At 31.0% G+C, this 15235-nt stretch overlaps 1 protein-coding gene across 1 annotated transcript; it reads right to left on the reverse strand.

Annotated features, from left to right (window-relative positions):
• Nucleotides 1–2113: 2113 nt before the first annotated feature.
• Nucleotides 2114–14106, reverse strand: LOC123681703 (protein drumstick). Its single transcript, XM_045619947.1, has 3 exons — nucleotides 13875–14106; nucleotides 8102–8520; nucleotides 2114–2842 (listed from the first exon to the last, which is right to left on the reverse strand). The coding sequence occupies exons 2-3, from the start codon at nucleotides 8314–8316 to the stop codon at nucleotides 2788–2790; spliced, it is 270 nt and encodes an 89-aa protein (XP_045475903.1). The 5' UTR covers nucleotides 8317–8520; nucleotides 13875–14106; the 3' UTR covers nucleotides 2114–2787.
• Between the last annotated feature and the right edge of the window lie 1129 nt (nucleotides 14107–15235).

A 15235-nucleotide genomic window follows, 5' to 3' on the forward strand; every position in this document is an offset into this window, starting at 1 on the left:
TACTGTTCTCAGTGAAACAAGACTCAGATCAGTGGACATGCGAAATGAATCTATTATTTTGAGCATATTGTTGAAGTAACCATCAAAATTCTAGTTGTCATATAAACTAATATTATCGTTAGTTGTCCTACTTTCAAACATGAAATACCATATTTCAAATTTTTGTAAATTCTAAACGAAAACAAATGGGACCTTTATTCATGAGAAAAAATGTTGAATGACCACAACTATCATCTGTCAAAGTTTGTCATGGAGCTAATAAAACACCCTATATATAAGATACTTTTCTAAAATGTGAATTTATGATAATTTATTATTTTTCTTTGACTCGATTTGCTAAATATAAAAAAGTTGATCAAGAATTTTTATAATTTGTGGTTCACCTACTTTATATTTTTAAATTTATTTCAATACTAAAATCTCTTGATTGCATTGATGAAAAAAATCATTTTTCACACTAGAAAAACCAGCCCTGCTTAAAAGCGAATAGCCAATGGCGTCGAATTTGGGAAGGATCAACCTTTCACTTGTCCCTATCGTACGCTTCTAGTGTTAGACAGAAGTATTTATTTTACATCATTTTGTGGCGTTTATAGTAACCACAAAATATGAAAATGATATCGAATAGTTTTAGCGTACGGGACACAAATAATTTATAAATTATGAAATGTAGTACCCTGTATCTAAGACAGGAGACATGTTTCATCTAGATGATTTGAGTTAAATCTTCATATTCTGTGCTCAAAATTCTATAGTTGAAATATTTTCAAATACTTCTGATACACCCTGTACAGATGAACCTACACCTATCTTATATTAATAAAAAACATTACCGCGCTACTGAACATTGAAAAATTCAAATAATCAAGAATCATTCCACTCAACAATAGCACTCCTTCAAGAATTTCATTAGAAGGTTCGTATAAAAACATCTTCTTTTATTGCAGCCACCACTCATTTCAATATTGAAGATTCAGCTATAGGTATTTGTCCATTTGCATGATACCTGAGGATAATTCGAGGGCAAACTAGACTTTATCTCAAATCAAACTACTGAAGAATTCTTATTTTGAATATTTCTCTGAACTTTGTCAATATGTAACTGTTATGAAATCGAATCGTATCGAACTTTTTAAAATCTCATAAATAATCTATAGGTTAAATGTGCCTACTATAAGTTGAATTGCATATTCAATCGTGATTTCCATCAATGTGAGACTCCCTTTCATTTTTTTTTTCAATTCGAGTCGAGATTTCTACCGGGATTCTTCATCAGATTGAGAGAAAGTATTGGATAATAATTACATAAAATAATCGATAGTATGCAAATCATTCAGTGGTTCTACCAATTTCATCAACCATAAATCTTCAACACTCATCGATATCTAAATCCAAGCGATCTCATACAAAACGCCAATTTCTCAAAAAGTCTCAGACACACCTCTTAACCCTGACCTAACCTTATAAAAAAATTTCCGTAATCACAACAGCGGTATACTTCAAAACGCTAAGTAATCAATTAAACTTTCACTTCGGTTTTATAGTAGGCGTTGGTGTATTATTTTCGGTTCTGCCTGTATTTACTACCATAAATTAGTACCTTGAGATCTTAATATATCACGATTTTTTGTCTGCATGATCGACATATATAGATGCGGTGTTATTAACAGAACGTCAAAGTCAACTTTCAATTTGCTTAATGCAGTTTATCTGTGCATCAGAATTAAAATAACTCCCAGTATGTCAGTTAATACTGATTGAAACAAAAAGGTGAAATTGGAAAGTTTAACCCCCGGTTTCTCAAAGGCCAATCTACGTAAAAATATTAACAGCTGTCAATTCTATGGTCAAACGTCATTTGGGTAGCTAAAAGTAAGGTTAACTCCATTTATTCAAACATTCTGCTAGTTACACACGTTATTTAGTCAAACGTTGTTTTGGGTTTCTGAAACGCATTTTACGGCAAATTCAGGATCGATAGCAACGCACAGGGTCACCACATATCAAATCCAAACGAACATAGATTAGTTAATTTGACACTGAACAACATTTCAAAAACCCAAGACTTACTATTGCTGCTATACATAAGTGGTGTAGAAATAAAAAGCAGAAATGTCGGTGAAATTTTATTCTACAAAAAATATACAAATATATGAAGCTGTAGGTCCTAATTTAATAAATATCTTCTAAAATAGTTACGTATTTTATATTGCATCAAGTCTAACGAACTAAACAAGCTACTGACATAGTTTTTGCATAGCACAAAAAGAATTCAGTTTTCATTCACAGTTTCGAATGATATTAGTAGAATGTTATTCGGGAAGAACCTTAAAGATACATTGGAAGCTTGAAACATCGCAAATTCAAAGTAATACAATTAGATAATTGCACTAGAATATTGCATGAATTGCACAAAATCCCACACAGTACGATCAACTCAAGATGTTTTCATCTTATCGAAAATATTTGTCATAATATTACTACAATTTGATCTTCATCGCTCTATGTCAGATTTCAATGCAATTCCACACCTGTCTTAGATTTTAGTAACTCATTTAATATAAAATAAATTTTAGACTAGACATCACATAGTCTGGTTTTTATAAATTAACAACGTGTCGAATTGAAACATAATATTTTTACCGAGTTATATAAATATATTGCGATTTTGATATTAAATATGTTAACCTATATAATTTAAAATATGTACATTTGTAATACAAACAATACAATAAATAGAATACTGATGAATACTGAAATGGAATTGGTTAATATTTCGAATTATTGTCAGTATCTGGAACAGCAGTTATGAGTTGATGGTGATGATGGATAGTGTATTGTTCTGAAACAAACAAAAAAATAATTAAATAAGGCAAACACAGACACAGAAGCTAGCGTATCGAATCTTTATTGTTTTTAATTTGGAGAAAGCATTAGTACATCAGTCCCAATAGATAAGTAGGTGTTAATTTGAATCAGATGAATATCAAGAATTCACCTAGACTTAAACTTATAATCATAAATATGGTGAACCTTGACTTCATCATTGAAGGATGTTAAAAGATTATCTTACATTGTATTACAAGAAGACCAGGTTGGTCTTGCCCAGCTTCCTAGGATCCCTTTACCGCCATATGCATTGATTACATCTAAAATAGCAAGATAAGATTAGAATATTTACAAGAAACAGAAAATAACAGTTAATAAAAAAGTAAACAATATGCCAACAACCACAGCAGCTATAAGGAAGTAGATAGATTCTGCCAAGGTAGGTACAGAATTAATCTAGTGAAATCAATAACCTTAAAAAATAATCAACCTTTAGTAACATTACATTTGTAAGACAGTTCTGCAACAATCTTGAATTCATGAAAACAAGAAATTATGGATTTGACGATATTGTGCAATATAGATTCACATATAATCGGTTTGATATGATCTTTATTTCATTTTGGACAATCCAATTAGATGAATTGTAATCAGAAATCAAAAATAAATGATTCGATAATCAAATTAATATGGGAGTGGACGCAAAGTTGGAAGCACTGAATCAGTTTTAAAAATTTCAATGAGAACAACAAAATTACATTTGAGTAGTTTATCATATTTCTTCGTAGCATTTGAAACTAATTCTTAGCAAAACGTGATTGTATTGATAAATTTCCTGCACAAAATGTTATACTTTGTTCATCTAAGATTTCGAATCTAAAATTCTGGACGTTTTTGAATATGTAGAATATAGAAATCTTATGAAAATTCACTACAGATTGTAATTTTAAACTTTTAATTGCTATAATTATGGTGTAAACTCACTAGCCTCGATAGTTTCAAAATGAAGAATTTTTCAGTCATATTATACGGAAGGAGTAACTCAGGGTTCAAACCTTGATCCGTCATTTTTATCGAATAATTTTTTTCGTATGATTTGAGCCGATTTAATGAATAATAGCATGAAATTCGTGGTGTTTTTGACCTCCAATCGTTTCTGAAATCGGTCAACAGCCTTTGATCGGTCAAAAGCCAAACCCTGGTAGCTTTGGACAGTGGCATCACTCCTAAAACACCATCTGATTAATATCCATTCATGCGTTTCGCTCATAAGCCTGCTCATATTGACAAAGGCCAAACAAAGAGCGATATCAGTCAAATGACCTGTCATGTCAACGTAAAACCATAAACCCTTTGATGTACCGACACCTCTCTCAAATAACGATCTTCGAGACAATGGGAAACTGTAGTTTTCGGAATGTCGTAAAATGTTATAATTTTATTGATGCTGTAAAACATTTAACTCCTTTCAAACTGCATTTTCAGGGATTAAATGAATGATACTTCGTTTCTTTTTTGGGTGAAGCGAGGTTAAAATAGATTTGATAAATTCGTGTTGCGATACGACAAATAGAGGTGTTCCCCGCTGTGATAAGATTTGTAACATCAAACAGCTGTTTGGTAAAAATGTCTAGATTGATAGCGCGGTTTTTAGATCAAAGATTTGCAGCGTAATAGTTTGCAGATTAAAATATTACGAGGTATAATAGTGAAAAATTGAGTATCATATTTTATTGAAGTTTACACTCAAATAGAAATGCCTAAAAATAATACAGCACTTGATTGTATAATGATAGTAATAAGGACAACTAATAGTAACTTTTTTCTCAATTTCTGCCAATGTTGTTGTTTATGGCGGAATTTTTCTCCGTATATAAGTTTATTTTACTAACTCCTGTACGACACCTCCGATGTCATGAAATATCATTGAGGCAGTCAAAATGAGGGAAATTCAAATTTTTCGTTTCATCTATTTTTTCGAATTTGATCCAGAAATAGTTCAAAAACAACTCCCTTATGTGGAATCCGTGATTAAACCTTCAAATTTTGCTAATAGCTAGTGCTATTCAAATTTAAATTTGAAATTCCAAAAGGTTCTTGTCAAGCGATCTGACTTGGCTGAAATTTATTTTGTATAATATGTAAAATAACCGCTCGAATATCCATATGCTCTTAACAAGTGGCGATGCTAGGGTGGAGGGGCAGAAGGGGCCCGGCCCCCCCTAAAATTTTGATGACCCCCCCTAAAATTTTGATGACCCCCCCTAAAATTTGACATACTAAGGCTTAAATAATTCCAAGATCAGCAGAACTATAATTTGGCTTTATTTTGCCCCCCCCCCCAAAAAAAAATCCGGCCCCCTCTCGGCCACCCCTGTTTTTGAAAGCTCCTCATAACAATTATTTTCTGATGCAAAATTTCATGTTTTTCACGTTGAAATTCAATTTGTAAATATATAAAATAACAATCAATGCTGATGCCAAATTTCAGGATAATTGGGCCACCTTAGAATTTCATTTTCCATAAACATGCGCTAAAAGGACCCTTCTCAAGGCTTTTATATTTTTTTTACTGAATTCTAAACGTAAATACAGATTTTTCTTATTGATATAATGAATTTTGAAAATAATTTCATTATCACTAGACAATACCTCAAATTCACCAACAAATATAATTCTAAACCAAAAAAAAATCGTATTGCATCCTATTTCGACTGAAAGCAATAAACCAATTCCAAAAATATCCGTGAGTTCCTTGAAGACGAACCACAGACCGAAATTGAAATGGGGTCAATCCTTTCAGTCACAGAAGAGTGTGTCTAAAGGGTGCCAAAAAGACATTCTACTTCGTTTTCGGCTTGATAATGCCGAAAATGAACGCAACAAAAGAAGAAAGCTCTCGAAACGTCATTCGCGGTCCCGTAAAACAGTTTACAGAGCGACAATAAAAGCGATTTTGCTCGGTTGAACTGTCTTGAATAGACACAGAATAAGTTCGGAAATTTTTCATTATGGCCAGTTGATTTTAGTGTGTTTTATATACTGAAAGTTGGCGGAATTGGCAGACAGTGTGACAGAGGATGGAATTATCTCCAGACATAACCTTCAAGAAAAAATTGAAATCACAAAATTCATTAAATAGTTTAAAAAAGATTCCGAAAGATATTTCAGTTGAACATGTATAAAAATGTATAAACAACTACTGAATCTCAGATTCACTAAAAGTATTAGACCACCACATATGAAACAGTATAACCTTCAAATTCTCACCATGACTGCGTCTACAGACATTAATTTAAATGTCAAAATTTTCATCTATTTCGTTAAAAACGCCCACAAAAAAAATTAACAATTTTAGGTCGAATGTCTGTGAAGGTCGATTGAATCTACATTTTCTGACCTTTCCTAGATACAACATCTGGTACAATCGCTATGATTTAATAATTGCGGAAATTTCTATTTCCAACACTTACAGCACCAATGATCTCATTTGTGATGTTGTTCCGGTATATCCAAGATCTTCGATTCAAGATCGAAAAATCAGTAAGTAAAGGTTCTTTAAAAAGAAGGAGGTACCGAAAAATTATGTTGAATATATCTTGTTTTTTTTTTCCAGAAAAAGAATTAATTTTTGAGAACAAGATAAATTAATTTTGAAAACTAAAAACAAGCAATTAAATTCAAGTGAAATCATTTAATGCAAAATTCACAGCAGGCAATAGTCATAAAATCAAGAACTGCTGTTACGATGATATATGTATAATACAAATTTTTTCAAAATTTCGATCACTTATCGTACTGAATTTTAAATTTTTGAAAATTTGATTCTGCCTTCAGATTTAAAAACAACCAGTTCAACATACATAGATAGAAAAATAAATGGTGAATCGAAGTGCCAAATTTATTCTTTGATTTTTAAATAGATTATTGTTCGAAAAAAATTGTGAGCTACCACAGAATATGTGAAATATTGAAATATGAATAAGAAATTAGACAAAACATTTTCGTTGACCCTTAATATCCAAAGCTTGTCTTCAAAATTATACGTATTCTTCATACGCAATTATCTATAAATGTTGACTTTCATTTCACAAAGAGAAACCGATTCAGAACATTTTAAATTTAAAATCGATTGATTATATCATAAAAAGGCATTTCACGTAAAACATACTTCAATATTTAAGATAAAACTTAAATGATTATACAATTTTTTTTACTCCGAAGTCCAAACGCTGTTACAATATTAAATTGACTTGGTTTTTACTTGATGGAAATTAATTTAAAATCAAAATTAAATGACAATTATTCTTTTTCCACTTTTTAATTAGATAAATTACAATTGTTTCCCAACACAGTAGCTTTTCCAAATTTGACATTTTTAATAACTCTTATTATAATAACTAATTATTAAAAACGTAAAATCTGGAAAAGCTTCTGTTTACGGAAACAATTTTAATTCATGCAATCAAAAAGTGGAAAAAGAATATTTGTCATTTGATTTGAAATTAATTTCCATCAAGTAAAGACCGATTCAATCTAATATTACAGCTTCTTCAGACTTCACATTTTTAATAACTTTTATTATTTATTATTAAAATTGAATAAATAAATTAATTAATTATACATAAAATAAATAGATATAAAAAAATATAAAATCTGGAGAAGCTACTGTCTAGAGAAACCATTGCATTTCATAGAATTGAGAAGTGGAAAGGGAACTACTGAAATAATAATATTTTTAGACATAAACACAATAAAAATTCTCACACAAAAAATTCATCATAAGAGAATTTGCACGGCCAGTTAAATATATTTGAAAATATAAATATTCCGAACAAATCTCTAGCATCAAATTCATTATAAGATTTTTATTGTACTTATTTGGGATATTTTGTGTAAAATTAACTATGTTGTATAATTGAGAAAATTTAAACAGTTTTACAAAAATATAGAGTAGAATTTGCAGATAATCAATTTAATTTGAATAAATTGAAAACTATATTCAGCCCTGTTCAACCTTATGTTCACTCCATATTAAAAAGAAATAAACTCTTTGTTTATTTGTATTCATGTTCATGTGCTAACATGTTTTATGTGCAAACATGTGAATTAAAAACGAACACTTCATCTTGAACGTGTTATCATTGACGAACCTAATATATAATAATTCACAAACAAAATAAACAAATAAAAAAATTTTTTTAACCGATTCGATGCGAACAAAAATAAATAAAAATAAGAGAAAAAGAAAGAGATAGAGATAGATCCTCACCTGTGCTGTTTCAGGTTGTCCTGCCTCTTGAAGTTCTTCCCGCAGACTTCGCAGATGAAAGTCAATGAATTGTGAGTCCTCTCGTGTATCATCAAATTGTAGCTTTTGGTGAATCTCCTTTGGCAGTACTTGCAAACGTATTCACACTTGGAGCGCATTTTTCTACGGAACTCTCTACCGCTCACGTCGTTCTCGATCTGCATGATCGCAAACATTTTGCCCGATTTTTGTGCCTTATCTCGCTTTGCGGATCAACAAAGATTTTTATTCGATTATTACCTAGTCCGTGCTGCGGTGAGTTAATCGCTATAGCCGGGTAATTCTCGATTTATCTCCTGTGATTTTTATGGAAATTTCGATATCCTGTAGATGAACCAGCCGCACTTCTTCAGTTGGATCGTCGGATGAGTCAATTTTGCCTGAAAACGAAGGAAAGCTGGTTAGTCATTGTTTGGTTCCTAGGTACGATGACTAGTGAACTTTATCGATGATTCGATTTCAGATAACGATTTTTCAAATGTCAATATATTATCGGACGGGAAATCCTGATTCTGCCATCTGCATTTCAGTGGTTCCGATATACTGTATAAATACTGGCGGTATGATGCTCTTCTGCTTCTATAACTCGCGATTTTAATAATAGTATAGTAACTTTATTAATCATCATTATGATACAATTTATTATTATGGCAACCTTTTTTGACATCAGTTGCCTGGAGTGGTGGTCATGTCGGGGAGTGTAAATATGTTCAAGGACAAACTGGACATAGTTTTTTGAAATGAACTCAATTTTTTGCCGATCATGATGTTTACGTGTGTATATGTTTTATGAGCTTTATAGAATTTTCTTTGCTCTAACTCATTAAATAATAATAATAATTTCTTATGTCATTTTTGTTCAGTGGGTTATCTACATAGAGTAATAAACATAGATAGAGGGAATATAGGCAATTTTTACATGTCTCCAACATGGGTAGATTACGTTGTCAGATTGTGATATATTTTCAAATCCACAATTTCACTATATAGTTATGAAAGTATGTATGTTGTACTGAATGAAATATATTTATTTGAGTGTTTTCCGATTAAATATGCAAATTTGAATATTTGGAATACGATATTTTTCCTAATTGTCGAATTTATAATGAGCAGAATATTTATTATTTTCTCTAATTCTGTGGTTATTCCGTTCATTCTTCCACATCTTGTAGAACAAAATCGTGCGAGAATATGTCAGAAACGCACAGTTTTCATGGTTATATTTTATTATTCTATGTTGGCACTCCGAACTTTCCGCTACGGCTTTATCTGTCAATTCATCAAATTGCCTTAAAGAAATCAGTTCTGCCAACCAACATTTTTCAATGCAAAAATCACTAAATTATATTTATGGAAATATTTCATTAATTTCAATGAAAATGCAATGAATTAGAGAAAATAATGTATAATACTCGTACAGAAGGCTCATTCTACCAATCGTTCATTCCAAAACTCGCCACTTCGTGGCTCGTTTTTGAATTTTGAACTCGTGGAAGAATATCAATGCCATCTGCACTTGTATTATAAATAACTATTCTGTATCTTCCTGCTGAAATCCAAGGTTTGGTAGCTTTTGCGCTCTTAATGTCATTGGTTGTTTCATGTCGTTCGGTGCGCTTGAAGTTTGTTTTCTGGATTTTTGATATATTTAGGTATTCATTTCAATATATTTGAGTTAATATGAAACGCTGATTCGCTATGGGACATGAGAAGTGTGTTCTTTCTGAAGAAACTCGCGAATTGAGTGAAATATCGTATCACTGATATGTTTTCATTTCCGCGCGCTTCATGTTAAATTTGATAGTTCATGTTGGGGACAAAATTTACTTACTGAAAATGATATATGCGCCCTCTATCTATGTTTATTACTCTGAGGTTGTCTAAAATACGACGAATGGTGAGTCGATCAACTAAATGTTGTACATAAATTATTCTCAAATTTCTTCCAGTACATATTTACAAATGAACTTGATGAAACAATTCAACAATTTCTAAACGTTGTCGAGGCGTGTATCTTTCCATGATTGAAGGGCATAACCTAATGACCTAAGAAATGTCACAAATGACTTGAGAAATGTCGAGAATAATACACAGTGTTGCCATTATAACCATTTCATAAATTGTTTTATTCCTATCAAATCTCAAATTACATTTTGATGATCTTTGCCAATGCCTAATTTGACTCTATAGGTAATTTCAACTCATTTTTGGACTGTCTACAGCCAGTGTGAATAGAAAATTTTAAATGGAGTTCTCATTTTTCTCTGTCGTTAAAATATTTCTGGCGATTATTGTTGAAGGTCCCATTTCAACAATAGTCGTTTGTTTCTAACGAAGAGAAATCATGTTCATTCAAGAGTTTTCTAGTAGGAATGATAGGAATTACTTTTTGAAATTTCTTATGTTTTTCGTGGTCAGCAGGTTACGCCATTGAGTCATGGAAAGATACACCTTTCAACAACGTTTATAACATATAATTAAATTGTTTTATCAAAATCAGTGCTCATTTGTAAACACTGAGAGAAATTTAAGAACACTTTTCGTATTCTAGACAAATTTGAATGTGGTACCAAGTACAACTCAGTACTTGGTAATTGTATAGTGTATCAAATTTGTCTACAATAGGATGAATAGTGAGTCAATTAACTCAATAAGATCGCCCATGAATCATTTTAAAAAATTTCCTAATTATTTTGATCAAAATAAATAAAACATCAGAAAATTTTGATAAAAAGATTTAACAATTTCTAAACGTTCTATCAATAGATTCTTCATTCGATATTTCCGACCATTTTGGAAAATCGCAAAATTCACTTGTGACGATATGGAGCAATGGAAGAAAACTGAAAGACTATAATAGTTGTTACAGATATCGCCATCAGATTTAAGAATTAAAATTTTCGGTGGAAGACTATTTTCATTTTTTAAAAAAATTTTTGCGACATGGTTTTTCTGTAGATCTCCATTGATGAATTGATACTGATATCTACTTTATGAATGAATAAGATGAAATTTGATGAAAAGTTTCATTATTTTTATCCAAAATTTCGATAAATCTCCGAAATATCTCTTTCCCTTGATACTGCCGAAAGAAACGAAGTAAAACCAATAAGTTCAATCGAATATAACAACAAAACTTCACCAAATTACTTGTTGATATTATTTGAAACGCCACTTGGGTTGAATCTAAAAATAGTTGATCTAGATATTTTTCCAATTGTTTATTATGTCTGTATGAACTGCTCAACTATTGAGTGCGTCATAAATTATAACCAATTTATTGCCGTACTTGTAATTACTTCATTTCGTCTATAAAATTGAGCCATAATCCTTTTAAACAATCTATCTCAACGAAACATATCATTTTTCATGTTATATTATGAAAATTCTTCCTATTGAATTGTGAGAAATTGTGCTTCGCGCTTTGAAACAAGATATTAGAAAATTAAACAATAAAAATCACCTTGGAATCTTTTTAAAAGTGAGATTTTTTAATAACTTTCAACCGTGAATCTCCAGAATGAAATCTTGCACTTTACGTAACCAAAATTATTAATTATAAACACGAATTTATAACCGTTACAGACAGTTTAATTGAAGATCTGGGACGCACCTAGACATGTAACGATTAGTTGGCTAAACTCAGCGAGCTATCACTTTCATTAAGGTATCCACAAAACAGAAGCCTCTGAAGGTGAAAAAGGAACTTTTAACAGTCGCCTCAAGGTCGATCAAAGCACGCAAAATGATATGGAACACAAAGTGTTCATCATCTCAACTCAGTCGTGTATACCAGCATACTAACCGTTTAAAAAATTGTTGGAGGTAATACGATGTTGAAGGTATTTTTTGCCCTCAAGGATAGATTAGATCGATTAGCTTCAAATATGTAAATGCTCATTCTCATGCCTTGGCAAAATGAAGTCTTATCACTATTGGAAACTATTCTCATCGTTACAAGGTCAGAATCTATTACATAAACTAAATAACTAAAAGAAAAGACCGAAAATACTGAATTTGAAAATTTAAAACTTACATAACTTAGATATAGAAATGAATTCACTTTAATTCGGTCAAAAAATAATGAAATTTCAAGTTGACACAACTGATCTTTACACTCACAATGAGATTGAGAGTCGTTGTTTAGTCTGTTCAGAATGCAACACATTATACATTTTTATCTCATAATTGTTTCGTGGTTTTTATAATCGATAATACCTATATTGAATAAAGAGTCTGCCTTCAATTTTGTATCGCTGCAAATGGTATTTTTTATATAGATAAGTTGAAAATGTTATATAATTTTTTGAAAATGACTTCCAGAAAAATCAGTCCTGAATTTCGTACCACAATAGTAAATTTCTGGCTAAACAAATATCAAGTCTTATCGAAAAACCATCTTATTTCCCTGATTTTGCTTCGGCAGACTTTTCCCTTATTTCTAAACTAAAAAAAACTATTACATCGAAGCATTTGATAAATGATCTGATAGAGAATTCAGGACTTCTTCTTAATTTGATTAAAAAAATGTTGATTCTGATATTGATGTTCATTAATAAATTCTTGTTACTTTTCTTATCCACTAGGAACTCAATTCGAAATTATAATACCCAACTCTAATAATATTATCCCTGATTTCAAATTTTTGATTCTCGAAAGAAGAAAGAAAAATAGTTAGATAAAATAAGTAAAACGAATTTTAGTTTGGCTCAGATTTCACGTTAGATCATCTGATCAAAAATTCAAAAACGAAAAATTGCTTATAAAAACAAAACACCCAACTCTAATAATATTATCTTTTGGCTTATTTCAAATATTTTGGAATCTCGAAAGAAGAAAGAAAAATAGTTAGATAAAATAAGTAAAACGAATTTTAGTTTGGCTCAGATTTCACGTTAGATCATCTGATCAAAAATTCAAAAACGAAAAATTGCTTATAAAAACAAAACACCCAACTCTAATAATATTATCGAAAGATAATATTATAATATATAATATATAAATATATAATATTTGAAATAAGCCAAAAGGCTTATTTCAAATATTTTGGCATCTCGAAAGGAGAAAGAAAAAGAGTCATATGAAATTAGTAAAACGAATTTTGGTTTCGCTCATATTTCACGTTAGATTATCAGATCAAGAATGCAAAAACGTAAAATTGCTTATAAAAACAAAACATTTAAAATTGGAATTGATCCATCTTACATGTATGTTTGATGAACAAGAAAGTTTCACTGTCAACAATGAAACACATTTTCAATAACAAATAAAATGTCAACTTTTCAAATAATTTTATTATGTACATTAATAAATCCACTGAATGCATAGGATATCAATGCTAGGAAATCAATTCAAAATATAATACCCAAGGCTAATGATATTGTCCTTTGGCTGATTTCAAATATTTTGGAATCTCGAAAGAAGAAAGAAAAATAGTGAGATAAAATTAGTTTAACGAATTTTGATTTGAAGGCCTCAGATTTCACGTTAGATCATCAGATCAAAAATTCAGAAACAAAAAATTGCTTATAAAAACATAACTTTTAAAATTCAAATAGATCCATCAAACGTTTATATTTGATGAATAAAAAGTGTCAGTGTCAACAATCAAACATATTTTCAATTACAGATAAATTGTCAATTTTTCAAATCATGGGTGGCCCTGTAAAACTTATGAGGCCATAAAACACTTTGGACGAAAATAAAAACAAACAAAAAAAAATTCAAAACTTACAATACAAAACTTCACCTCGAACACCAACAGCGTGGGAACCAAAGAGTATCGTGTTAACTGCGTAAATGCAATGACCAGTAGCACGCAAACTCTAATTGAACAGTTGAACACACACCGTCGCTACTATCGAATTACAGCTCGAACTGCAGTACCCTGGGCCACATATGAACCGATGAGCCCAACGTTTGCAAATGAAGAACTAAGATCACAGAATCCAGAGATCACCGAGTGTTATAGTTCGGAAGCAGAGAAGTGGCGCCTTGCGAATGGTTATTTTGCCATCCCGCACAACGAAGAGTGAAAGGTCTTGGTGAGCTACTCTCCTGCCTACTTTGAATCCTGACTGAGGATTTTGTCGGTCAGAGGCTCTTCAAGTCACGATTTTTTGTGTAATTTGTTCGCTGTATAAACGGCGATTAAGGTGTGATGAAAACGTCCGTCAGTAGGGAAGAGGAAGATGAGCATGATATTCTCTGGTCGGTGATTGAAGTGTCAGGGTGACGTTTCTCGCGAATTTCAGCCAATTTATCGTGGATACGTCCTTTTGATGGATCTACGAACTGGGATTTCAGAAACATGACAATTCTCGTTGTTTTTTAATTGCTTCTGATATATTCTGTCAATAAATCACATACAGGAAATTAATGACAATTATAAGAATTTCTTTTTTGCAGCAAAGTTGTCATAGCGATCCTTTGTAGGTACGTAGGCCGAATTTTAGCTCAATCTGACATTAAGATCATTTACATTGATGCATTTTGTAAGTTCATCCCAAGTGTGTTTTATGATTTTTACAATTCTTGAAAAAATATGTATCAATGTAATTAATTTGGATTTAAAATGAAATTTCGAACGCCAAAGTGTTCAAAACAAATATGAATCGTCAAAAAACCATAGATTTGTGAAAACGCAAGACACAGCAGAACACTAAACACAAAAGAACGAAATTGCTGCTGACAAACGTGTTTATATAGAATTGTCACTTTGCTCATGGAATTATTTTCTTAACAAAAATTAACAATTCAAATTTATAGATCTTTTCTCCTATATTTCATATACTATTTTCCGTCAATTCAAAGTATGTATATCATTCTTGAAAATCTGACAATATTCTGAAAACAATTTCTGACAAAGCGTTTGAAAATTTCGGTGATTGGATTATTCATTGGAGTTAATTATTATATTTTAAGCTCCATTGAACAATTTCTGATAATATTATAGCATGGTAAAATGAGTACCCACTGTAATAAGTGGTTATCTAATGTATTAATGAGACGTTCTAATATTCCAGATAAGGTAATAAAATCGAAAACGCATAACTTAACTAAATTTATAATTACCATTTGTCCTCATTCATAAAA

Source organism: Harmonia axyridis, chromosome 6 (assembly GCF_914767665.1).
Source record: "Harmonia axyridis chromosome 6, icHarAxyr1.1, whole genome shotgun sequence".
Lineage (NCBI taxonomy): Eukaryota > Metazoa > Arthropoda > Insecta > Coleoptera > Coccinellidae > Harmonia > Harmonia axyridis.